Genomic DNA, 27,058 nt, shown 5'->3' on the forward strand with positions numbered 1-27,058 from the left:
TACGTGTGTGTGTGTGTACGTGTGTGTGTACGCGTGTGTGTACGTGAATACGTATGGTGAAGGATAGGGAGAAAAAAGAGAAAGAAATGAGAGAGGGAAGGAGAGGAAGAGTGGTCGAGTGATTGAATAAGTGAATGAGTGCGAGTGAATATGAGGTGTTCTTTCGTACATTTGCATGTTATGTATATAATGTATTTTTTCAGTATGTAACAGGATTATGTGTAGCATACTTTAGTTTACTTTTTTTGAGCACACGAGCTTGCTTTCTTTGCGGATTGTGGGTGTACATAAATACGTGTATATTCTGCATATATATATGTATGAATACTATAATGTAATCTAATATTTTGCGACTAAATTCATTACATCACGCATGTCAAAATATAGATAAACACAATTGTGTACATAAAAATTTATGTCCATCTGTACATCCCCCTCCACAAAAGGAGTTCCGGGGTTATTCCTTTGAGAAATTGAGAAATTCCAGCTAATTGTCAAAGTATTCAATTCAGTGTTAAGGCGGTCTACACATGCCAGCCAATACGAATAGGCCTGAAGATCCCCAAATGCCCACCATTTATGCTGCTGCTACTACTACAGACCTTTACACTTATGTATACAATGTTTAAATTTGAGTATTTGCTATATACACCTTTTTGACATCGGTTGGGTCTGATTAGTCATTCAAGACTATCAGAATTTATCCCCCCCCCCCCCTACTATCGTTACTCGGCAACATTACAATGTAATTACTTTGTGGTAATTTATTCCGTATCTCAAAAATGAACAAAAGTTACGATGGAATGTAGGTTTGTTTTCTGTTGTCATTCAGAGTTTAGGTTACATTTTCTTTGAAGTTCATTATTGTAAGATAAACATTGCGATAAACTGGAGCACATGTTTCATCCAATTCCTTTTCTTGCCTTTATAATAGTAAATGACAAGTGCTTAGTGTATAGATAAATTTCACACTTACATTTATAGTCTTTTGTATTCCCTTGCGAACAATGAACATAAAGGATAAATACAAGTAAATTAAGATTTTATAGTTTATTATAGAAAGCATACATCCTTTTGCATTCACACTTGGAATGAAATTGTGCAGAAACATACAGAAAAAAAATGCCTTTCCTTGTTTACCCAACTCTCACACAGATGAGATGACAACTAGCTGAGTACTATATTAACATGATGAAGATGAAAAACTAATTTTTCCATGCAATATGCTCCCCCGTTCATAAGGAGAATAAATTATGGTACGTCTAATGTCCCCATATAAAACCTACAACTCGTCCTTTTCATAATTTTCTTCGTCTTCTGTAGGAGGAGGCGCCTCACCACTCTGTTGGTAAAGCTTAGTGATGATTGGCTGGACGACGTCTTCCAATTCCTTCTTTTGAGTCTTGTAGTCCTCGGCATCTGCTTCGGGGTTGTCCTCGAGCCATTTGATCTTCTCTTCAATGACTTCATCCATCTTCTCCTTATCTTCATCGGAAAGCTTGGATCCAAGCTTTTCCTTGTCGTTAATCTGGTTCTTGAGACTGTAGGCATAGGACTCGAGTTCGTTCCTAGATTCGACTCGCTCCTTCAGCTTCTTGTCCTCGTCAGCGAACACTTCTGCGTCCTTGATCATACGCTCAATATCCTCAGGAGTGAGACGATTTTGATCATTGGTGATGGTAATCTTTTCCTTGTTTCCTGTGCCCTTGTCTTCAGCAGACACTTGCAGGATACCGTTGGCATCGATCTCGAAAGTCACCTCGATTTGAGGGACACCACGGGGGGCTGGGGGGATGCCAGTCAAGTCGAACTTTCCTAGGATGTGGTTATCCTTGGTCATGGGACGTTCACCTTCGAATACCTGGATGGTGACAGTGTGCTGATTATCAGAGGCAGTGGAGAAGATCTGGGACTTCTTGGTGGGGATGACAGTGTTGCGAGGGATCAGCTTGGTCATGACACCTCCCACGGTCTCAATACCCAGGGTCAAGGGGTTCACGTCGAGCAGCACGAGGTCGTTGGTGTCGTCCTCACCAGAGAGGACACCAGCCTGGACAGCAGCGCCATAAGCTACAGCCTCGTCCGGGTTGATACCTCGGGATGGCTCCTTGCCACCGAAGAACTCTTTCACCAACTGCTGGATCTTAGGAATACGAGTGGAACCACCAACAAGTACAATCTCGTCAATTTCCTTCTTCTGGAGGTCAGAGTCTTCAAGCACCTTCTGTACAGGCTTCATGGTAGACCTGAAGAGATCCATGTTCAGTTCCTCGAACTTGGCACGGGTGAGGGTCTCTGAGAAGTCATCACCCTCAAAGAAGGACTCGATCTCGATCCTGACCTGGTGGCTGGAGGAGAGGGAGCGCTTGGCCTTTTCCACTTCACGACGGAGCTTCTGCACGGCACGGTTGTCCTTTCTGATATCCTTGCCCTTCTTTTTCTTGTACAGCTTGATGAAGTGGTCCATCACTCGCTGATCGAAGTCCTCGCCTCCGAGATGAGTGTCTCCGTTGGTGGCCACGACCTCAAACACACCCGAGTCGATGGTTAGGAGGGAGACGTCGAAGGTTCCGCCACCCAGATCGAAGACCAGGATGTTCTTCTCGCCGTCCTTCTTGTCAATGCCGTAAGCGATGGCGGCGGCTGTGGGTTCGTTGATGATCCTCATGACGGTGAGGCCGGCGATGATGCCAGCGTCCTTAGTGGCCTGGCGCTGAGCATCGTTGAAGTAGGCAGGGACGGTGACAACAGCATGGGTCACGGGCTTGCCTAGGTAAGCTTCAGCGGTCTCTTTCATCTTGCCCAGCACCATGGCGGAAATCTCCTCTGCAGCAAAGACCTTTTCGCCCTGGACTGTGGCGACCTTGATGTGAGGCTTGTCGTTCTTGTTGATTACTTTAAAGGGGAAGAACTGGATGTCGTGCTGAACGGACTTATCGGTCCATTCTCGGCCGATGAGACGCTTGGCATCGAACACCGTGTTCTCAGGGTTGGTCGTCAGCTGGTTCTTTGCAGAGTCACCAATCAGACGCTCGCCGTCGGCGGTGAAGGCGACGTACGAGGGGGTGATGCGGTTACCCTGGTCGTTGGCAATGATCTCGACTCGTCCGTTCTTGAACACACCAACGCTAGAGGGGGGAGGGGGAGATTGTTTAATATCTCAATTTATGCACATTGCAAACATGCAAGTATAAAACTAAGATTACAAGTCAAACTATGCATGAAATTCGTTATCTAAAAACAGTATAAACTTACCATGAATAAGTGGTTCCCAAGTCGATACCAATGACGGTTCCAACTTCTTCCTTCTTGTCCTTCGCCGTTGCAGCCACTGCCATGACGGCAGCGATCGCTGCTAGTGCTGTCCAACACCTCATAGTCTGCAAGAGAAAAATATAATTAGAAATTGCATGGTAAACAAGTCATAAACAGCAACTATCCTGACTTAGCAATTCTAAGTTAAAAAAAAAAAAAAAAAAATGCAGTACAAGTTAACTGAAAGCAACAGCCGCTCATTCCTAACTTCATATATTATCTCCCCCAGCTAAATTAAAACCTTAATATCAACACGATCTACCAATATCCAGCGCATTCCTATCTCCACATGAACAACCGACACCCAAGCCCGCAGACGCCCAGCGAGCAGCCGCCTTATCCCGTTAGGTTGACCACCTGCTGACGTCACACGCCCTACTTGACAGGCGTTTTAGAACTTCCGGTTGCCATTTGCCACGCGAAAGGAGTGACATATGTTGCCGAAGCAATCTAGGGCCAATGACCTCGTAGTCTTGTTCGTGCTAAAATGAGCGTTTCCCCCCCCCCCCCCCCCCAAGCCCAGGTTAAAATTCACACATGATGACTTTGACAGGTGAAGCCGGTACACTTTTAGGCCGAACAGCTTTAACGCATTTTCGGTACGAAATACTGAAAATATCTTCCGAGCGTGCTTTGTTAATAATTAGTAGTGTTTGGAGGGCATTTAATAAATCAACACTAAAGGGAATGCACAAGGAAATTCGGAATTTCTAGGAGGTTCTCGAATCCGCCTCCGCCCACACCCCGCCCCTCGTTTCGCCAAACATTTATAATATTTATTCCCTGCATGGGATACGGTCACAGACCTTTGCAATAACTATGAGCTACAAGGAATTTTGATATAATTTGGTCGAGCAATTCGACATTCTGTCTAACCAAGCCGTCGCGCCGGTAGTTTTTCCTTGAAGTCTACAAATCGCGTTGAAATATTTACATATTCACTTTTGCAACACCAGTCCAGCATCACAAATAACAAAGCACTAATACTTACGTCGTTTAAAGGACCACTATATGAATCTAGTCGATTCAATCACTAGTAATCACAGAACTTCACTCAGTCTACGTCTCTTCTCTCCCTGTCGGTGAATGACACTCGGCGTCCTAAGCTTGCGTTGGGATACATGTATCGTCTGCAAAGTCTCGTGGAGATCTCTGATTGGTTGGTTTAGACCACGTGGTACCACTGGGTGAATTTCGATTGGTTGACGTCACATCTAGTTCTGCTCTCTCATTGGTACACGTCTTCCAAGATCGGAGAGGGCGAGTTACATATTCATATGACCGCCTTTTACTATTTTTCAAAGAGAGTTTATTTTTATATTTGCTCTAATGGAACTCAGAATGCCGGTATTATATTTTGGAGTATATGTATATAAAGTTTTGTCTTAAATATAAAGGGAAGAAGGATAATAAACGTTTAATAACGATTATCGGGGAGTATGCGGCATGTAATGGGTGCGAGCGAGGATGTGACGTAAGCAAGAAGAGGAGACTCGGCCACTCGCTCCTCGCCAGCTAAAGAGAAAGTTCTCTTCCTCATCTCCTGAGAAATCTAGAATCCCGGAAATCTAGAACTTCTATTGGTAAGTTGCTATTACACGTGTCCTTACTAGTAGTTCGACACGTGGACAAGGTGATTCGCTTATCGTCATCGATTTTTATGTATCCATATGGTGGATGTTTACCGATTACGAAACGAAAGATGTTCGGTTGCTAAGGTGCCCGTTTTGGGTTCTTTCCCTCGAGCGACTTTACTAGTTCGTAAAGTAATTTATTTAGTTTACAGAAGGTCGTTGAGTAGTGTTTGTCTTTAAAGTTTCAGTAATTCTGAAAAGCTTAATAATCCTGAGTTTGCTCCTGTTTAATACTTGGGAAATGTTATAGAATTATAAATAGAAATATCGACTATTTATTTTAAGGAGTCTTTTTTTCCACACATTTACATACTCTAAAATACTATTATTTTAACTAGCCTTGGTCAGCCAGCCTTAAAATGAATAATTGCATTCGTTCCTCAACGTAACCGGTATCATTTTGGAGTTTATTGAAGTTAATGAAAGAGTTCGGACCACGTGGCCGAGCACCGTTATATAAGCCAGCCGTACACTCTCTCGTTTCGTAGTTAAATTTTAGTTTCTTCCTGTGAAAATATAAGCTTAGAGCAAGAATAACCTTTAAGAAATGTATATATATTTTTAATATTTGATTTTTAGCGGTTTTGAAGAATTTTAATACCTTCTTGGACTTGTTCCTTTATTTTGTAGAAATTGCCATTGTATTTGAAAATTCTCGTTCACTTTCAGGAGTACTGTGACTTGGAGAGCCTCGAAATGCCACGGTGAAGGCAAGTATCTTTTTGATTTTCCAATGTTTTCTCACGTGAAATAGACTAAACTGATGAAAACATAGTGCCATATAGAATAATAATGTTAAATGTTTCGGAGCTGATTATTAACTTGCAAGTTCTGGTCTTGGCTGCCACAGAACATTGGTTTAATCAAATGTTCTTTTTCATTACAGAACATTGGCCAGGTCTTCTGTGTTCTGGAAGCCAGTGAGTATTAGTGTTGTGCACATTTCTGCCTTATATGATCTCCATTAGTTTGTTCCTAGGTCAACAAATTGATAGTTAATGTGGATTCCTTTCTGCACAAGTGCCCGTTCTCGTGTACATTGCTTCTATCTGGCCTTTTTTTTTTTTTTTTTTTTTTCCCCCTCTCCTCTCCTTTCCTTCCTCCCTTCCATGATCATAAAACCATAGATTTTAAATCTTAGTTGTGCAGTTCTGTCTGAAAGCAAATTGTGACCTGAAGTGTAAAGATTTTAGTTACATCTGTATATATAACATGTATAGTAATGTTGTATAGCTTTGTATGCAGAAATGTAGATTTTATAGATGAATCCTCTTAAAGTAGATCCACCCTCCACCCCTGCAGTGATGGCTATCCCAGAGAGAGGCATGCTTGGCCACCACCTCCGTTCCCTGACCCCAGAGGAGGAGGAGAAGCTGAAACAGCAGGAGTCGCGTGGATTGCTTTCTGAATTCCAACAAAAGAAACTAGAGCAAGAAGTGGCAAAGAACTGGGACAAGTTCTACAAGCGCAATGAAACTAGGTATGTATGGTACTGATTGTCCCAAGAATACTGCTTTTCTGGTATATGGAGATAAGTATTAATAGTATCTCTAAATTGTTAGCAACTGCATTAATTTTTTTTTTAGGTTTTTCAAAGATCGGCATTGGACAACCAGGGAGTTCCAAGACCTCATAGGAGATGGTGCAGTGAAAAGAACTTTGTTAGAGGTGAGTTGTGTATGTGACTATAGGTAGAATGCTGCAAATATATCTGAAATGTAATTGACTTTGGCTAAATAGTATGCTGCCAGTGAAATAAATCTGAAATAAATTTGATTGTAATACTTATTTTATTTTGCATATAGGTTGGTTGTGGAGTTGGAAATTTCTTCTATCCACTGTTGGAAGATGGCTTGAACCTCTTTGTGTATGCATGCGACTTCTCCCCAAGAGCAATTGAATTTGTGCAGAGCCATCCCATGTATGATGAAACGAAAGTTTGCGCTTTCCAGTGTGACATTACTAAGGTGAGTCTACAACTGGAATGTATGTAAAGATTCCTTATTGGATGAGTGAGCTATCTAGACATGTATTGGCTTCAAAATATTCATGCAAAAACATTTTTCCTTTTCAGGATGAATTGCTTGAAAAGACTAACCATGCAGTGGACATTATAAGCTTGATCTTTGTCCTTTCGGCCTTGCATCCTGACAAATTCCAAACCGCCATTTCAAACTTATACCGTTCTCTGCGACCAGGAGGTATGGTGCTAGTCCGTGACTATGGCTTGTATGACATGGCTATGCTGAGGTTTGGGCCAGGAAGCAAACTTGGGGAGCGTCTATATGTGCGACAGGATGGCACTAGGTTGGTACCTATTGGCTGATGTGAATTTGGTTATCTGAGGTAGATGCTTATTGGATAAAGTTAATGTGTACTTCTGGAATACTTTACAGTTGAGTTTGTCATTGATGTAATCTTTCTTTCTAGGGCATATTACTTCACTGAGGAAGAGCTTGCTCAGTTGTTCGAGGGTGCAGGATTTGTGACTGCCAGTAATTCCTATGTGACACGTCAAACTGTCAATAAGAAGGAAGGCATTGATGCACAAAGAATCTTCATACAAGCAAAATTTGTCAAGCCTGAAGAATGAAGTGCTGGTTAGTATTAATTCACTTTAAATTTTAAACTAATGTGATCTAAATCAGATGGATATCTTCCCATAGGAACCCATGTCAGTTTAACTTGCTTGTATGGCGCCGAAAGAGGAAGTAGAGTAAAACCTGTTCCAGGGTGAGATATAGAGTTGAAAAGTGCTCTTTGTCGCAATGGAATTTGGAACAATTTAAAATACTTTTTAGTAATTGACTCGGGTATTCTGAGAGACATTGCTCTATGAAATCTTTTTTCCTTTCAGAAAATGAAGCCGAGGCACGTTGATATTGGTTGAAGACCTACACTTCTGCATCTAATTGAACAAAAGGTATGTTATTGAGAACTGCCATATAGAATTTACCTTCCCATAGGAAACCATGTTGGTTGCCATTACTAATGCGGTGCCGAAAGAGGAAGGAGAGTAACTTCTGTTCCTGGGTGAGATGATTAGTGTAAAGTGCTGATTGTCGCAATGGAACAAGGGACAATTTTTTAGGTCTTGTATTCATACCCTACCCTTCCCTCCCCCACCCCCATTCTTGCTAAATTTGATTTTGTCATCTTTCAGGAATTCCTGTGATGGGAGCAGTCAAGTTGAGCTGAGAACTTTCTTGACTCCATCTCCATAAAATACAGGTAAGCAGTGATGTGATGGTTTCAGTAGTAGATAATTTTTTTACTGAGGGTGTTTTCACATTAAGGTCCTTGTTAAATATTTAGCTTCTCGTATTAAAGTTTGATTTTCATTTTACGGTATTTTGGGAGAAGTTATCAAAAATATAACCCAGTGGATTCTGTCCCATTCACAAACCTTACCATATAATTTCTGACAAACTAAGAGTACTTGGGAAAGATGGATTTTGCTTACTTGCTATAGTAATCTGGATATGAATGTAGTAGTTGCCTTCCCAAAAGCACCAGAAGCGAAAGCTTTCCTTTCTGGCCGTCAAGTGGAAGTAGATAAATCTCTTTCCAAGCCTGAGATGATAGTTAACCCATAATTTTGGTCTCAAATTGGATTAGGGACAATTTAGTGACGGTAGTATAGTTACTCGTTACCTATTATGAATACTATTTATTAAGCACCAATCCCAGGGTGAGATGTGCTTGTGTGGTTGTAAAGATGGTAAATTTTGATTACATGCACTGATCTAATCGTCGAACTTGCTCTTTCAGAAGCCCTTCAAACGGAGATGCTTTCATGAAGTGTACCACCACCACCCCTAGAAAACGGTATGTAATGGCATGTTAAATGTATGTACTTGGTAAAATTTGAATACCTTCCCATAGGAAACCATATTGGTTGCAATTACTAATGCGGTGCCGAAAGAGGAAGGAGAGTAACTTCTGTTCCTGGGTGAGATGATTAGTGTAAAGTGCTGATTGTCGCAATGGAACAAGGGACAATTTTTTAGGTCTTGTATTCATACCCTACCCTTCCCTCCCCCACCCCCATTCTTGCTAAATTTGATTATTTTTCATCTTTCAGGAATCCCTGTGATTCGAGCAGTCAAGTTGACCTGAGAACTTCCCTTACTCCATCTCCATAAAATACAGGTAAGCAATGGCATGATGGTAAATTATGGGTTTAATTTCTTTAGTCGATAATTTTTTGACGGAGATTTCACATTAAATATTTAGCCTCGCCTATTACCAAGTTTGTATGACTTGTCATTATACGATATTCACAAACCTTGCCATATAATTTCCAACCAAAACTACAAGATTACTTAGTAAAGATGGATTTTGTAAGTGTACTTGCTAGTAATCTTGTATATGAATACTGTAGTAGTTGCCTTCCCAAAAGCACCAGAAGCGAAAGCTTTCCTTTCTGGCCGTCAAGTGGAAGTAGATAAATCTCTTTCCAAGCCTGAGATGATCGTTAACCCATAATTTTGGTCTCAAATTGGATTAGGGACAATTTAGTAAGTCTGGTTACTTGTATCTTGAATACTTTGCTTATTAAGCACCAATCCCAGGGCAAGATGTGCTTGCTTATGTGGAAGTAAAGCTGGTAAATTTTATTTACACATGCATTGATCTGATCTACAAATACTAATTTGGGAAACTTGGTCTTTCAGAAGCCCTTCAAAAGGAGATGCTTGCATTAAGTGTACCACCACATCCCTAGAAAAAGGTATGTAATGGCATGTTAAATGTATGTACTTGGTAAAATTTGAATACCTTCCCATAGGAAACCATGTTGGTTGCAATTACTAATGCGGTGCCGAAAGAGGAAGGAGAGTAACTTCTGTTCCTGGGTGAGATGATTAGTGTAAAGTGCTGATTGTCGCAATGGAACAAGGGATAAATGTGTTTTTTAATGTGGATATTACATATAATGTTAACATGACCTCTCATGAAAGGTTTTCTGCATTACAGGAATGCAGACTGGTGATGGACTAGAGAATTGCAGATGACCTGAAAGGAAGCCGCAAAATAGTAGCAGTTGAACATGTAGGTTTAGTGGCCACTTTGTAACCACACCACTTAGTAATTTTAATAATTTTCAATAGTTGATATAAGGCAGATTTGATTCAAATTTTGAGATGGGAAGATAACCTGGTAACTGTTGGTTACTAACGATGGCATATTAAAATTGAATAGGGTGCATAGTTTCTAATTTTTACTTTCTTAGAAATGAAGTCTTGTAACAATTGAAATTCAAATTGTTTATGAATTACCTTCCCAAAAGCACCAGGAAGGAAATTGTTCCTTTCTGGCCGTCAAGTGGAAGTAGAAGAAACCCTTTTCCAAGGGTGAGATGATGAGTTATCCTATACTTTTAGTCTCCATTGGATTAGGAACAATTTTTTTCTTGTAAAATCCAATCTACATAGTGGCTTAATTTAATTTTTATGTAGAATGAAATATACAAAACCTTTAATATTTCCATATTTCATTTTTATTCAAATCTGTTGCACTTGCTTCCAAAGTGATAATCTTGGCTTGTAGTAAAGCCGATTATAATTTCTTTTCCCATTTTTTTTCAGTATGGTGACAAATTTTGCAGGACATAACTATGGTAAGTTACAATTAAACTTTTGATATGGAATATAATAATTTGCAAATGTATTGGAATCTATTTCAGCATTGCTTGGAAAACTTGTATATTCCATTTCCATGAAAGGCTTGTGTATCTAGTGTAATTTCCCTCTTGAATTCTGGGTCCATTGTATTAAACTTTTTAACAGTACGGAAACCCTCCATGAAAGTTGTTAGTCTTGAACATAGCAATATTTTGTCGGCTTCAAGTGATAAAAATACTTACTTTGTGTAGAAGGTGCATGTTTGATAGAATACCTTCCCATAGGAACCCATGTTGGTTGTGATTGCTAATATGGCGCCGAAAGTGGAAGAAGATTAACTTCTATTCCTTGGTGAGACAGGTTAGGGATGTCTTTACTTGTCACTATGGAAAGATACAGACTTTGTTACCCTCTATATCATATTTTGATCCATTCCTAATCTTGGGGAAAAATATATTTAATCAAGGACTTTTGTAGCAGAAAACCCGACTGATTTTAATCTTGTTGCATAGGTGTAAAGAAATGTCTTGAGCATTTATTCACATCCTCTTTATACAAAACAGAAGTTTGGGAATTTTTAACATGGACTCTTGATTAAAACTATGCCAATTAAACTGCTAGGAAGTGCATCATCTGGCAGATTGATGGTAAATTCCTTGGGTGGCCTGAAGGGAGTTGGGTAATTTTAAGTTATTGAATAAAATGGTTTATGGCACATTTGAAGTTGCGTTTGCAAATTAATCATTTTAAGGGAGCTTTTATGAAGTTGGCAAGATAATTGGTTAATCAGGACATGAAACGGATTTCAATAGATATAGATGTGATAATTTTGATGTAGAAATATGGGTGGGAGGGACTGGTACGAGTCATGTTCCTTTTTGAACTTGATTACCATACATTCCAATATTCCAAAGTGAGACCAGTTATATTTTAGTGCCTGGGGGGGGGGGGTATGCATAAACCAAGTATTTTGTTCAGAAAACTTGGAGTAATCTAAAATTGCCAGTTAACTCTATTCTATCTCTATTTCCAGGTTTTCAAGATGTACTGACAACAGTTGGTGGAATTTATATCAATAAGGAACGGTATGTATTAAAACTTCATTGGATATATATTTCTTGACTGAAGTGATGCATAAATCAATCATCCCTGAATATTCTTAGATGATTTTCGTGGTCACTGATGTAACACATCATTACATTATTTGGATAATAATGTTTAAGCTTTCTAATGAAAAGCCTTTCATTCCAGCTTGCATGGGTTTTACCAGCTTGGTGCAAAATCTGTTGAGGTGAGTACATGTTAAATTCATCTTTTTTTAAAGTCAAATGAAATAGTGGTTCAGAAAATATATTCATATACAGAAATTTGAAACTATATCGGAGAAATAGAACATGATGAATTTTTTGGCACCAGATCAGAGGAAATTATGCAGAAAACCTATGCTGGACTGATATCAGTCTTAAGTATTTACGAATGTGTCTGCTCAGATCTTGTTCTAATTATAATAAATTTGCATTGCAGAAGTGGTGTACTTGGATAGTGGTGCCTACAAAGATTTTGTACAGAAGTCTTGATTTATATTTACAAAAAAGAAAAATACATCAAGGTAAGCTAATTTTTTTTTTTTTTTTTTTTTTTTTTTTTCTAAAAGTACTTTAAAACCCTACTTCAATTTTCCTACCATACCTGAAAATGTAAAAAAAATTTACTTTTGTTCCTATAATTGTTGAAGATCTGGGAACCTGTGGCTGGTAGTGGGTTTTTAAAATTACTTTCTTGATAAAAATTATATGATGATATCCAGTAATTGATAGGTGATGATAAATATTACTTCCACCAAGATCTGAAGTTTTGCAGGTTGAGAAAAACATTAGGTCAAGGCCTGAATATGCACTCATAAATTTTATTTCCTCCCCCCAACAGATTTGCTAGTGGTCCTTAAAATATCCAGTCATCAGGTGAGCAAAGGGCTTGCATATAATAAAGAATGCTATAATAGATGTACCATGATGATACCATTTGCTACTTATGATTCTATTGATTACTTTCCACCAAGATCTCTGATTAAGCTGACAAAATAAGATGCTATAATTTTGTAAAGTACTGTTCCTAATGAATTTTCTTGTTAATCAGGACTGGATGAACAGCTCGTCGTTACCAGCTTTTCCTGTCAAGTTTACTCGAGGGCAGGATTCTAGGTGTGTATTTACTTTTCTTTTTCTTTTTTTTTCTCCCCTTTCCATGGCAACAAGGATGACACCATTTGCTACTTATGATTCGACTGATTACATTCCACCAAGATCTCTGATTATAATGGATGTGTAGATAGTTAAGGTTATTAGATTATAAATATAATAATGCAATTCTTGTTACAGAAGGTCTGTATGGTCCAGCAGAGATGAAGACTTGCTATATTTCAGGTTTGTATATATATTGATGGTTTTAAAGTTGAAAAATGATGATCCCTAGTGTACTCTCTGAATAATGTGAAGTTAATTTTTAAATCTGAACTAAGCTTGACATTAGAGATATTATTGTATTGGTTCTATAGTTTAAACTTTTTTTTTTTAATTACAGCTGGACAACCGATGCTAAGTGGAGGAAAAAGGTGTGTAATCAACTGGGTTTGTATACCTAATAGTGCTTTTCTAGATTTGATCCTACTTGAAGTGATGAAAAAAAAGAAAGTGATTCCTGATCACTACTAGCTACTGCTGATCCTAAATGTATATAAAGAAATGAGTATCATAAATTTCATGTTTGTCTAAAGTTCTCCTTTCATCTTTACAGGTTTATATTCTTCTACATTTATGGGGAAAAAAAGGTGGAAAAGAAAAAATGCGGTAAGCACCAAAGATCTTTATCACGGACATGTTCACAATATGATGCACTACCTTACCTATTCTGACTTAAATGTGAAATCAACTCGTCACTACCTCTGATAACAGAATATATATAGATGTAAAGAAAAATATAGATATTGTGCTTTATAAGTAACTTTCCTTTTCAGGTTTTTTTCGCAGCTGTAGAACCTCTAGTAATGAACTACATTTGAACTGGAATAATTTAGTTGCACAAAGTGTAAGTTATTTCAATATTTGTAAATGTGATAACATGAAAGATTATCAGCATATCAAATTAAGCAGACCAATGATGGATACATAATTTAATGATGGGACGAACCTGTTTAGATTTCAAACTAGGTGTTCTGGAACTATGTTGTATATCGAGAAATGGAGGCTCTACTGTATGCTCCGATATCCTTCGAAGAATACAGTAGACCATGCACATATCTTGATAATCGATTGGTGACCACTTCACCAGTTTTGGGGTTACATTACATGTTCTCCCGCGTGATCCTGTACCGTGCGGCTGAGGGGTTAGATTTTACAAAATGCAAAAATAAAACTGTATTTAACTGTGTTAATCTTTTTTTTTTTTGTACTTTTCAGTTCCTGTCTTGGTATAAGCGGATGGCCGTTTGCTGGAGACTTTTTTTTTTTTTTAAACCAATAAAGAAAAATAAAACCTATACCTGATTTTCAATGTCCTTTACACTAACCATCTAAAAAGACCCTTCCTTATTAGGGTTTAGTAACTATGATTATTCTTGACTTGAGTAAAGATGGTTTATATTTAATGTCCAGTAAAGTATCAAATTATAAATATATTGATTTATTTGGCATAAACGCATCGTAACTAGGCAGGGATGGATTAAGCAGAAATATCCACAATTTCAAATCTGTATTAAAGCCAATCTAGAAAAAGCAATTGCCCCATATCTTTTGTGAATATAATCCTGCGTATGATTGCGGGTAATTCTGCTTATCAAATTTCAAACCAAGAAACTTCTATGCTTTCGGGCAGTCTGAAATGAGCTGATCACAACTTTTGTATTAGAGGAAAATGGCGTATAAATGTAAACTTAATCTAGGAAATGGGGTGGGGGTGGTCGGGACATGGTAGAATTTAGTACTCTTGACATCGTTTCCCCCACGTCTTGACTAATTACCTTAGTTGTATGCTACTCGAATGCCAAGTGTTGACTTGATAAACCAATAATTAAATGCCAGATTTATAGCAATATTACCCCCCACCCAATCCCTTGCTGGTTGTGTAGGGGGAGATCAACTTCATCCTTATTTCCCCACTTTCTATTGTCATGTCCACATTTTGAAGTAGCCCCTACCTCAACTTTCCCCCACCTATCCTCCCTGCATAGACATCCCAACCTATCAGACATCCTTACAGGATCTCGCTTTCTGCTTTGACAACCTGTTTTCCTTCCTCAAACGCATATATATCCTTTACTTAATCTAACCCCATTACATTACCTCACCCGACCCTAACCCATTCACTCGCCAATTCCTTTGCCCAGCTTTAACAACAAATCACTGACTCAACCACCCTTCACTAACATTTACTATAGTGCTACATGACCTTAGATGTATAGCACATTTATTTTGCTTTTAACCTTTAACCGTTAACCATTTCATCCTTGTTCTCCCTACTCATCCAAATCGTTAATCTATTTTTGCCGTTTTCGCCACATTACATAATGCTTTCTAATCCTTTTAAATCTTCCCTTCTAACAACCTTTATCTTGTATTATATCCTATCAGCTCCCCCTCTACCATTCTCACTACCACACTACCCTCTAGAACTGTTCAAACTTTACTCTATTCATCAAATAATTCCTAACCCCTTTTCGCTACTATGCTTTACCATAGTGCCTTTAATGTCATACGGCACTTCCTTGCCCGGGGGCTTTTATTTCTTCTAATAACTATAATCGCTATATTTTTAATACCGCTAATTACCACATGTTGACGCGGTAGAATTTTTTTCAATAAATACTGCTATTCGATAATTCAAACATCCTTTTAGAATGGGTCACACCAGTTTCTTGTGCACAGGTCTTTGGACTGACGGAGACTTCAAGGCGATTGGATGATAATAATAATAAAATGGCAAGAAATTGAAGTTGCATGTACTGAAACGTCGTTACCTGATGTACGATGATTTCCATACCCCTTGAAGTACAACTTGGGCAGCAGCAATTGCTTTATTTATAAACAAACCAAAATTGCAATAACTGATGTCAATCAAGTTGAGGGCCTACCTTAGCAACGTTGAATGGAGGCTCGTAATCAATGAGCTATAATTTTGCAAGGTTGAGATTTCGCAAGTCTAAAAGTTTTATAAAGTTCTCTAAATAATAAAGTCATCAAAGATAATAGAGTAAAAGGTTTCATTATGAATGAAGCCCGCAATTGGTTACAAGATCAAATGTAAAAGAAAAATTCCGATCGTCGGTGGATGTGCCAACGTGCATCGTTGCCATGACGGCGGGGGAACGAGACAAATATTTGTTTCATAGAAACCTGGCGGCACGTCCGTAAAATGACACGTCACCTCCCGATGTCCCTTGCTAAATATCTACACGGGCTTAATTTTCCGCAAGGGCGTGAGAGCCTCCTAAAATAGCGTTCGATCCTAGGGGTCCCCGGCCGCGGCATCTGGCAGCGGCGCGAGGACGTTGAAGGTCGCAGCGGACGACGGAGGGCAGACGACTCCCGCCGGCCACTCGCCTCCTGCGCCACTCGGGTCTCTCGCCTGCTCACCATCGCTCCTCACCATCGCTCCTCTCCGTTCTCTCGGCGCCGCCTCCCACAAGCTCCTCGAAATGGCCAAGTACCAGATTGTGATGATCCGCCACGGCGAGAGCGAGTGGAACAAATTGAACAAATTCTGCGGCTGGCACGACGCTATGCTGTCTGAACAAGGTGAAATTGCAGACGGTTTTCCTTTCCCTCTCCATTTCGAGTTGGATGGCTCGTGTTTTTAAGCTTTCCCCCCAATGCTAGGCTTTCTCTTTTAATAGGCTGTAGTTACTGAGTCGTGTTAAAGTGCATATCATCAGTATAGTGGACGTCTAAGTGAAGTTGTCAGATCTCCCAGGTTACGTTCGTTTATGACGAAACCCACTTCACCGGCGTATACATTGTACTCCTCACGTACACCATTTTCCTTACGTAAGAGCACGTCATTCCTTCCAAACCCAAAACGGAACGCATTGAAATGAGAAAATTCTTTGGAAAGATACTGGTGATTGTACAGATTTTCCCTTCCACACCATTCGCCGGAAATGACAGTATTCTTCCATGACGTGCCTGAAGGTGACCTCTTTCACGCCCTTCAGGGGAAAGTTAGTTTTTTCCCCCAACACACTTCAATGGGTGAACTAAGGCATCTCCAAAGACAAAGATTGATTTTGTGGTTGAGAGTGTGGTGAATGCTCTATTTTTTTTTACACGTTTATGTATACTTCTAGAAGATTTTGTTTGTTTCTATTTTTAGCATTGTTTTATTTTTTTACTTTATACATTAAGTAAATTGCCATAAGTTTAAAAGTAAATGGGTATTTGTTATTTTAATTTTCATTTTGGTGATTTGCAAAACTTGCATCAATTATTTTGCTATTTTAAAGAAATTAGATCAACATATACTTATTTAAGGAAGTTAGCCACCAAGGAACACTCAATCTATAATGATAATAATAATAAGGATGATGATAAAAAAAAACGTGACAGTTATTGATTGGCAAGCAACTGATGGGTGGATTGAGGAGGCGGGGGAGAAGGGAGTGGTAGTCATGGATTAGTTATGAAGCATTTGAAGAATTCCTCGCAAGATATTCTCTTAGAAAGCAGCTTACAGTAAAGAATCCTTGTCAGCTTTTCTCAAAATTTTGAGGAAATGGAATGTTCCATTTCTCATATTTTCTCTTGCCAACAATTTTGGGGAGCTTGTGTGGAATTGGATCAAATACCAGTCAACAATTTATGGGGATCCCATTGGGAACTGGGGCTTTAGGGTGGGGGGATTTGGTCAAAATTTCACAAAACAGACATTACACAAAATGAGCCAAGAATCATGTTTTAGATGATAAAGCAAGTGCAACAAAGGAAGACCCAAATCCAAGGTTTCATTGTGGGAGATTCAGCCAGCATTGCACAAATGTGCATAAAAATTAATTAACCTTATCTTAAATGCACAGAAACATTGCCATATAAACATTTGCCCCAGGACTGACCATCCCTAGGAGGGAGCTACACCCTTCCACCCCACCTCATTTTACTTTTTTTTATTAGTCTACATGTAGTTCATCCATTTTAGTAGCATATCGTATTTGTTAACTTAAGTTACACATCCCCTAGGTTAATCCTTTTCCTTTTTTTAAAGCCAGTTTTAGATTGAAACTTATCTTCATTATTATCTGCATCTAGTTTGTAGTTTCATTATTAGTGAAAGAAAACGTGTTTACCTCCTTAAGACTATAACTTCTGTTTTTCACTGATGGTAATTTTTATTTATTTGTTTATTTATTTATTATTAATATTATTTTCTAATATTATTATTTTTATTTTTTTCACTTTTCAATTATACTTTATGTCCATAATGGAGTTTTTCTTATCCAGATACATTGCCTGTTTAGCCCACAGTAGTGCCTCTTATTTAGAAGAAAAAGAAAAAGTCTGACATTGATTATATTAAGTATATACCAAGCAGTAAGCAGAGAAATTTCAAGAGAGGTATTGAAAGGGTGAGATGGTTGGGAGAAGATAATTAGGCTAGGATAAATTGAGGGACAACATAAGGGTGCAGGGTGAGACAGGACTTGATACATTGACTGCATAGATTGGGAAGGTATTAAAGGAACTTCAGTAATCAACAGTGTCCACAAAAAAAGATCAAATGGTCATAATTTCTTGAGGAGGAGGAGAATGGTTGCTATGGTCTCTGTGGAATATGTTACTGGCCAAATCAAGACTAGACACTACAGATGGATGCAGATTATTTGTGATGGGCAGATCTCCATTTCATTTCCTGGGAAGATAAAGGTTGTTGGCCTTCCTAGTGGTTTATTGTCAAAGAAAGAACTAGTCAAAGCTCAATTCTGCCAGAATATATTTGGCTAAAAGTTGGTTTAACTTAATTAAGCACAAAATTATTTCAAATGCCACTAGATCAATGTCAGGCTGGACTTAATATAGTGTAGTGTAGGCTTTCCATCACAGATCAGAGCAAGTTTGGATAGAACAATAATAATAATGAAAAAAAATATTATCAATACTAATGAGACAAGGAAGGCCTTATCGCCCCTTTCATATGAATGAGATTTAAGGTTTCGGTAGATAAACGATTTTAAGGGATGTACTTTGGTTTTGCATATAGATCTTCCACTTTTAAGAAAATAAAATATCCTTGATGTTTTGGTAGCTGAAAAAAAATACATATATTATTCTATTTGATTAATTCTGTTCCTTTGATTTGATTATTTCCATTTTGTTATTGTCCTGTTACTATAGAACTAATATGAGGAGAATTTATTGAAATTTCATAAGAAATGTCCCCTAGTTTCTTTAAAATCTTTTCTGGTGTCAGCCATTTTATCAGCAGGTATATTTTATTTGTTTTTTATGTTGTATTTTTTGAACATGTTGAGGAGAGAATTCTTAGATAAATTTAAAAAGTACATATGGTTTTCATCTTTATTAGTAATAAATCTCTTAAATTAGTTTTTTGCCTCTTATGCAAGAAATCCTAAGTACATGATGATAAAGCAAAGTCCTCAATTTTACAACAAATGCATTTGTTAACATGGTGATGACCATAACCATACCCATCTCCCCTAACAGGTGTGTCTGAAGCCCATGCTGCCGGCAAGGCCCTGAAGGAGGCCGACTTCAAGTTTGACATTGCCTTCACCTCAGTCCTCACAAGAGCCAACAAGACCCTTGATATCATTCTCGAGGAGATTGGCCAGACAGACATCTCCATCTCCAAGACATGGCGCCTGAATGAACGTCACTATGGTGGTCTTACTGGACTGAACAAGGCAGAGACCGCCCAGAAGCACGGAGAGGAGCAGGTTAGATTGCTATTTGTCATCCTTGTTATGTGATTCTCCTAAATATCATTGTATTTCTCTTTTCTTAAGATTTTCTAAACTGAAACCTTCTAAATTAATTTTAGTATATGGTAGTCTTTTGTGGCATATGACTAATGAATAGCTATGTATCTGATTGCTGTATATGATTGTTCATGATTTTGGGCAAAATTTGAAATCAAGACCTCATTTTCACCAAATTCTATATTCAGTGGTATGTGTATATGGTAAACTGAATACATTGAATACACTTGAATGAGAATCAATTAATGTACATTTAACTCGCCATCTTGGCATAGCATGTGTCATGCCATGCCTAAATTGGCTGTTTTGCTGGGCATGTTTGTCATGTCATCATTATTGCAATTTGATCACAGTTCATAGTCCTCCTACTATGCAAACTTTGCATCATGCTTTTATGGGAATTTACATTTTAAAGAATCATTCTAAAGCATCGTAGTACCATACATGTTTGTAACCACAAACCAGGATTTGATGCAGATATGGCATGGAAACGAGTGTATAAATTGTCTGCACATGAAGTAACTGTATGTACATAACCCCAGAATGTAGGTCTTTAAGTGTTTTTGCTGTTTCAGAAGTATTGGGTAAATTGCAATTGTAGATAATATAACTAAAATTAGGTCAGCAGTTATAGATACATTTAGATTATAATTAGATAATCTGTTCTGCCAATGTTAGGAGATAAAATTCTGATTATTTTGAAACAAAAGTGTTTGCTGGTCATTTATGAGGAGCATGGATATAAAAACTCCAGAATACTAATAAGAATGTGCCAAAATTGATTAGATATTTTAAATTCTTTTATTTTTCCTTCCTCTTGCCTTTTTTTTTTTTTTTTATACTTTAGTTTTGAGAGTAAACTTTTTTCTTGAGACATTTTCAGATAGTTTTCATTTGTTTACCATTTTATGTGTTAAATTTTTAAAAATGTTATCAAGATTCTTTTCATACTTTATTTATTTTTCCAGTTCCCCCCTATTTTCTTTTCCCTTCCCAGCTTTTCTCTTTTTGCTCCCTTTTTCAATCTTGATGTCTATTTTTTTTATTCTTTTCATTTTAGGTTCTTACTTTTTTTTTTCCTGCCATTGTTCATTTTATTTCACCTGTCTTTAATTGAGTTATTTGATAAATTAATTAGAATAGATATAAAACTTAAAGGAACAGTATTATGTAATAAGTAAATAAACAGGAACAAAGAAAATTTATATCAGATGCAGTGGAAAGTTAGAGTACAAGATAGATGTTGTGTGGAAGATTGGAACCTTGCATATAGAAATGAAGGACAGCATAAACTCTGAAGGAAATTCAAGTAGAAAAATTGGAATATTTTCTGTTTCAGGTCAAGATCTGGCGCCGCAGCTTTGACATTCCACCTCCCCCAATGGATGAATCCAACCCTCATTACAAGGAAATTGTTGAGGATCCTCGCTATGCTGATGGCCCCACCAAGGAGGAATTCCCCATGTTTGAGTCTCTGAAACTGTGAGTAAGGAAGACAGTCTTTGATAGTCCTGTTGCATAGTGCTAGTTTCATGCACTGTCCATTGTAGTTTTTGTGAATTTGTGAAGTGCTCACGGTTAATGGAGTCTGTGTGACTGTGCACCTGATTTCCCTATTTCTGGGAAAACATTTTTGTTTCAAATGCTTGTAATAGTGATCCTTTTATGGTTATTATTGATATACCAATTATTATTATGTTATAAAGTTATTAATAATAGAAAATTAAATAGAATCTTCTAAAAAAAAAAAAATAAAAAATAAAAAATATATATATATATATATATATATATATATATATATATATAAATAGTTAGGCATGTAAGATAGATAGGACTAACAGTTGACTTTTTGGGGATTAAGTGCTTGTAGAGCCATCTACAGTTACCGCAATGGAAGTTGGACCCTCCTGCATCCAAAAGGTACAACCAATAGGTGTTGGACAATGTTGTAGAAATCCTGCTAAATTCAGGTGATTTTCCTTTTGGCAACTCCTGGCTGTGTCTTCTGATGGTTACGTCTTGCGCGATATCTCGTACTTGAAAGGAATTGAATAGGTGCTATTGAAGTGTAAATGTATGGGCTCCCATATTGCTCTGTCTTTTCTTTACCTATTGTTGCAAGGTTTCAAAACCTTACCCTTTCCATGGAAAAAGCTCGTGTTGGAGCCCTAGGGGAAGAAGTCACCATATGTAGGAAATTAGGAGATGGCAAAATGACCTTATAAAGGTTTCCTTCTGCTGCACACCACCTCCCACCAAGTGAAGTCCCAGCCAATAAAAATGTGGAGACAAGAGAAAGACTTCAAAGAGCATAGATAAACTCGTGGTAGTTGCTTTGAAGAACACATTTGCCAGCCTAGCAACTGAAAGAAATGTATCTTGAGTTGTGTTTTATGTGCTGGGACTTCATATGGTGGAAGGTGGTGTGCAGCAGAAAGAGGCTTTTTCACAGCCATCTTCTCACGTCCTAATCGCCAACACGTTTCTTTGAGGGTAATTTTTTTTCCTTTAGGGCTTGAATATGACCCTTTTCCAGCTCTGTGAGTGACGTGAGCCATACTTGATGTATGGGAAAGGTTTTGTAGCCTTGCAATAATTAGCTATGGATAAGAAGACCAAGAGCAAAACTGGAACTCATACATTTATCTTTCCACTTCCACTACTTAGGGATTATTGAGGGTGTCAAAAGAGGAAGTTATACTCTCCCTGAGTTGCCAGGAGTCGCCAAAATAAAAACACCTGAATTTAACAGAATTTCCACAATATTGCCTGATGCCTATTGTTTGCAGTTTTTGGACCCGGGGGTGCTACCTCATTTGTGGTGACTGTATAAATACAATTGATAAACTAAAATTACAGTGGAAATGGTATGTATATCATGCTTTTGTCTTTTGTAATCTTTGCTTAAGCTTTGAGTAGCTAATCCATTTTTTTCTCACCAGGACCATTGCCCGCACACTGCCCTACTGGAATGAAACCATTGTACCTGCAATGAAAGCTGGCAAGAAGATTCTCATTGCTGCTCATGGCAACTCACTCCGTGGCATTGTTAAGCATCTGGATGGTAAGGATATATTTTCACTTTTTTTTATAATGCTTGTAGACCATCCTTGATTAGAAGGCACTAGTACATAAGGTTATATTTTCATTTACATTATAATGATGACAAAGAAATGCCAAGTCATATCCATAAGGTCATTTCTCTACTATTTAGCAGTTCACTTTTTATACTGAAGAACCTGGTAAGGTATCTCTAATTATATTTCTGTTTAGCTAATGTCAGTCATTGTAAATATCATCACACCAGATTTTATCTGTTGGTGTTGTGCAGATTGTCCCAATCTTTTAATTTATATTTTATTGGTATTTCTCATTCAATTTTAATTTATCTATAATAACACCTTCTTTCCAAATACTATACTTAAAATATTAATTTGATACCCCACTATGAACAGCAATGTCTGATGAAGCGATCATGGGTCTCAACCTTCCCACTGGCATCCCCTTCGTTTATGAACTCGACGAGAACATCAAGCCTGTTGTTTCTATGAAGTTCCTTGGTGATGAAGAGACTGTCAAAAAGGCTATGGAGGCTGTTGCTGCTCAAGGAAAGGCCAAGTAAATACCAGGCACTCCTAATGCTCTTGGAAATCTTTTTGGAGGAGTAGGAGTAGATTGCTGTTGTATTAGGTGAACCAAAGTGATAGAATGGATGCCAACATGTGGCAGTATTGACTCAACTCAATGAATTTGGCTCTGCTAAAAGCAAAATTAAAGAATATCAAGAGTCTAGTCATCCCATATAGGAAATTTATTTATTTCCAGATTGTGTGTTTTTCTAACCCCACTGGGATACCCCAATTATCTCTTTTTTTCTATTGTTCCAAGAAAGACAGAATCAAAATGTTTGATCATTCCAAAGAAACTGAAATGGAGCAAACACACTTTTGTATTCACATCTAAATTATGTCTTCTATTTTTCATATGTCATTTAAAAAAAGTTAAATAGCTAAGTATCTTATTTTGATGTGCATATAATATTAAATATTGTCTCGGCCAGAATAGTGAGGAAATACAGAAATATTGTCATCATTTGTTGGCATCACCTTAATGAATGTTGGCACAGTGTCAACTGGTGTTATGTCCCAAAGGGGTTACATTTTGTCCTTGTGTCTCCATTCTTTTTGTATTTGAAAGAGCAGATTTGAACTTTCTGTTACTTTATATTTATGAATATATATGTAAACATTATTGTTGTCTTTATATTATCCTCCGCTGTCTTGAAATACTTTGGGTAATTGATGAGCTTTGTTTTCATATGGCTACTATACTAGCTGGACAATTTAGAATTTTACCCAACTGCCATCACCACAAAACTACAAAAACAAATCTATAAAGAAGTATAAAAAGTTCATGTCTCCTGGAATAGTGGAGTGCTCATTTTGCTTCATTATATGTGACGTGGTTATGGATCAATAACTTGTTTTAGTGATGATGATAAAAATGTATCCCTTTACATAGGTCAGTGACACCCAATGTTTTGGGGTGAAGGTAAGGAACACAAATTATGCAGCACAGATGCTGTTGTGACCTTAATCTTGGTTTGTGTGCCTAAAATGCTTATGCTGAACAATTACCATCCACTTTAGTAATCCACAAAACTGACAACATTGTATTCAAGTATCACACTGACAAATTGATAGCATATACAAAAATATCTTAAACACACTGTATATTATTCCTGAATAGGATTTGGAACTGAAATGAGAGAGAGTTTGATAAGTGTATAAATATTACTGAACCGTGTTTTATGGGAAAAAATTGTGTATCCATTTTAGACGGAAGAAATTAAATGAAAATTAGAGCTCATACAAAAATATTGTTGCTTCACTTGTAAAATCTATTAAAAGACAGTTATCGAGACTATCTTTGAAGTGTCCTCTATTTCAAAGATGGTAAATAAACTTTAATTGATAGAGTTTCAGCCCATATATGATTCTTGCCACATTTTTTAATGCATAAATATTCAGAACTATATCATAATACAACTCTATAAATACAATAGCCAAAAAGGATTTAGCTGTAAGTTTTGGATAAGTGCTTCAATGGTTACTTACACATTTTTCTTTACAATGTAAAAATATTACTTTTAGTTTTTCCATATGTCCCTGAAAAAGTATTGCCTGTTTATTAATGCAGGAAATCTCAAGGGAAAATAAAATCTAAATGAAACCAGTATTTCATGAGCATGGCAGTATACGGTCTGTAAGAATGGATTTGTTACTCTACCTTATTAATTAGATAAATAATTGTAGCAATAACGATATTTCTAGATGGTAAAATGCTTAATTGTGTTCTATACTGACAAGCTCCAAAAAGAATATATATAGATGGAAAATGGACTGGAAGTAGTTAAATAAGGGATTAAAACAATATTAGAGAAAGGAGAATTTTATTCTATGAATGATACGTCCATATTACTGATAAACATTCATGACTAAACATAAAAAAGTCATGAATATGTCATGAGTGATTCTCTAATAAATGTGAAAACTTAAAACGATGAAGTTGTATTAACAAACATGGAAAGCTTGCATATCATCTGCAACATTCTGCTCTTTTTCAAACTTGCTAATGTGCAGCTAGAGTTTATTCCACAGAAAATTACAAATTCAATAAAGTATTATAGTAATTCAATAATTTAAATATATGACTGGAACCACATAGGTTTGTAAATGATTTGTTTTCATGTTTTATGCTTCCCTGGAAATATATACTTTTGATGACTGTGCAAGATATATAACTTGATAACCTATACTGTTCCTCCAGTTCTCTCATTAATATTGAGATAGTGACTTCTGGGTAGTTTATTTATTTTATATTGTATGTATGTTTGTATACTTATTTGCATGCATGTGTGTTTATACTGAAAGTTTGATTTTATGTATGTTTTATATGAATGTGACTGAGTCCTCACATTTTTTGTACAAATGTGTTTATATACATATTCGTATAAAGTGCATGTATTAATATGTTTTTTAGAGTGTATGTGTACAGTATGTTGGTATAATTATGCATCTATATATTCTTGTATGACAGCCTATTAGTATGATTGTTTACTTGTATTTTGTTTATATCTTTGTTTATTTTTTTGGCTTAAATCTGTTTATGTTTGTTTTTTTGTAAGGTTGTATGTTTATGTTAATATGAAAGTATACTGAATATATGTTTGCTTTTATGTATGCTACATGATTATTGTACATGCTTACATGCATGTATCGTATACATCATTCTTCAAAAGCTTTTCATCATGACCCAAATTGATTTTGTACACTGTTTTCATGACTTAGTATGTCCAATCTATCATACTTTTCTTTCAAGCCACTATCAGTTCATTTATATATATATATATATATATATATATATATATATATATATATAGAGAGAGAGAGAGAGAGAGAGAGAGAGAGAGAGAGAGAGAGAGAGAGAGAGAGAAAAAGAGAGGGAGAGGGAGAGAGGGAGAGAGGGAGAGGGGGAGAGGGAGAGGGAGAGAGAGAGGGAGAGAGAGGGAGGGGGAGAGAGGGAGAGAGAGGGAGGGAGGGGGAGAGAGGGAGAGAGAGGGAGGGAGGGGGAGAGAGAGAGGGAGGGAGGGAGGGAGGGAGGGAGGGAGGGAGAGAGAGAGAGAGAGAGAGAGAGAGAGAGAGAGAGAGAGAGAGAGAGAGAGAGAGAGAGAGAGAGAGAGAGAGAGAGAGAGAGAAACACACACACACACACACACACACACACACACACACACACACACACACACACACACACACACACACACACACACACACACACACACATATATATATATGTATGTATGTGTATATATGTATATATATGTATATATATATATATTTATATATATATATATATAACTACTCTAAAATCACTATTAAGACTGGTGTGTAATCAAAGTTTCTTAATTAATTAGCTAGGACTGTTAAATAATATGCCAAAAATATTCAAAACACAACTCAGTGCACTGTACAAATATTTAACAGAAAAAAAGACGAATGGTTAAATTCAGTCCCAGATGAACCGCTAACAAGTAGTAGTGAAGGAACGAGAGCTGAATATATTCTTTCCCTCAAGTCCAGGTTAGTAACTGAAAACAGGGACGGACCCTTAGGATGGCCCTAGGATGTGGAATCAACAAGACTTTTCCTTTGAATTTACATAAAAAAGGCATAAAAACTACTAGATAGAATCAATGTTAAAAATAGAGCGGTTACCCATATATTGCTGGAGTCAACAAACCTGTTAACTGTTATAGAAAACTGTTTTATTAGCACAGTAACTATTTCAACTTACGGCCAGAGGGAGCCATGGGCATGGTATTCCCCTGCTTTAGTTGTCTAGCCCTTACCCCTCAAGAGACCCTGAGGGGTGGACCGTTTCTCTCCCCAACATACTCCAAGCTTACCATGGCCAACAATGAAGATTTTATACCATTAACCATT

At 37.3% G+C, this 27,058-nt stretch overlaps 3 protein-coding genes across 6 annotated transcripts; 2 read left to right on the forward strand and 1 right to left on the reverse strand.

Moving 5' to 3' along the window:
• Positions 1–1,035: 1,035 nt before the first annotated feature.
• LOC125046237 (endoplasmic reticulum chaperone BiP) lies at positions 1,036–4,464 on the reverse strand. The gene is made up of 3 exons (XM_047643999.1): positions 4,307–4,464; positions 3,256–3,380; positions 1,036–3,128 (listed from the first exon to the last, which is right to left on the reverse strand). The coding sequence occupies exons 2-3, from the start codon at positions 3,375–3,377 to the stop codon at positions 1,283–1,285; spliced, it is 1,968 nt and encodes a 655-aa protein (XP_047499955.1). The 5' UTR covers positions 3,378–3,380; positions 4,307–4,464; the 3' UTR covers positions 1,036–1,282.
• Positions 4,465–4,773: 309 nt separating this feature from the next.
• Positions 4,774–14,108, forward strand: LOC125046238 (tRNA N(3)-methylcytidine methyltransferase METTL6-like). 4 transcript variants are annotated; one of them, XM_047644002.1, is made up of 17 exons: positions 7,801–7,872; positions 8,113–8,180; positions 8,721–8,777; positions 9,034–9,101; positions 9,626–9,681; positions 9,927–10,001; positions 10,538–10,569; positions 11,607–11,658; positions 11,825–11,864; positions 12,098–12,182; positions 12,500–12,534; positions 12,710–12,774; positions 12,952–12,996; positions 13,154–13,184; positions 13,367–13,419; positions 13,587–13,657; positions 14,029–14,108. In XM_047644002.1, the coding sequence occupies exons 7-16, from the start codon at positions 10,539–10,541 to the stop codon at positions 13,603–13,605; spliced, it is 456 nt and encodes a 151-aa protein (XP_047499958.1). In that variant the 5' UTR covers positions 7,801–7,872; positions 8,113–8,180; positions 8,721–8,777; positions 9,034–9,101; positions 9,626–9,681; positions 9,927–10,001; position 10,538; the 3' UTR covers positions 13,606–13,657; positions 14,029–14,108. The 4 variants fall into 4 exon arrangements, with proteins under 4 accessions (XP_047499956.1, XP_047499957.1, XP_047499958.1 ...); XM_047644003.1 differs by having other exon boundaries at positions 13,587–14,108; XM_047644000.1 differs by lacking the exons at positions 9,927–10,001; positions 10,538–10,569; positions 11,607–11,658; ... (7 more) ...; positions 13,587–13,657; positions 14,029–14,108 and adding exons at positions 4,774–4,898; positions 5,619–5,659; positions 5,836–5,869; ... (3 more) ...; positions 7,024–7,256; positions 7,380–7,549 and having other exon boundaries at positions 7,807–7,872; positions 9,626–9,674.
• Positions 14,109–16,122: 2,014 nt separating this feature from the next.
• Positions 16,123–23,804, forward strand: LOC125046111 (phosphoglycerate mutase 2-like). The gene is made up of 5 exons (XM_047643754.1): positions 16,123–16,362; positions 19,279–19,511; positions 20,893–21,035; positions 22,496–22,617; positions 23,009–23,804. The coding sequence occupies exons 1-5, from the start codon at positions 16,263–16,265 to the stop codon at positions 23,173–23,175; spliced, it is 765 nt and encodes a 254-aa protein (XP_047499710.1). The 5' UTR covers positions 16,123–16,262; the 3' UTR covers positions 23,176–23,804.
• Positions 23,805–27,058: the final 3,254 nt, after the last annotated feature.

Source organism: Penaeus chinensis, chromosome 38 (assembly GCF_019202785.1).
Source record: "Penaeus chinensis breed Huanghai No. 1 chromosome 38, ASM1920278v2, whole genome shotgun sequence".
Lineage (NCBI taxonomy): Eukaryota > Metazoa > Arthropoda > Malacostraca > Decapoda > Penaeidae > Penaeus > Penaeus chinensis.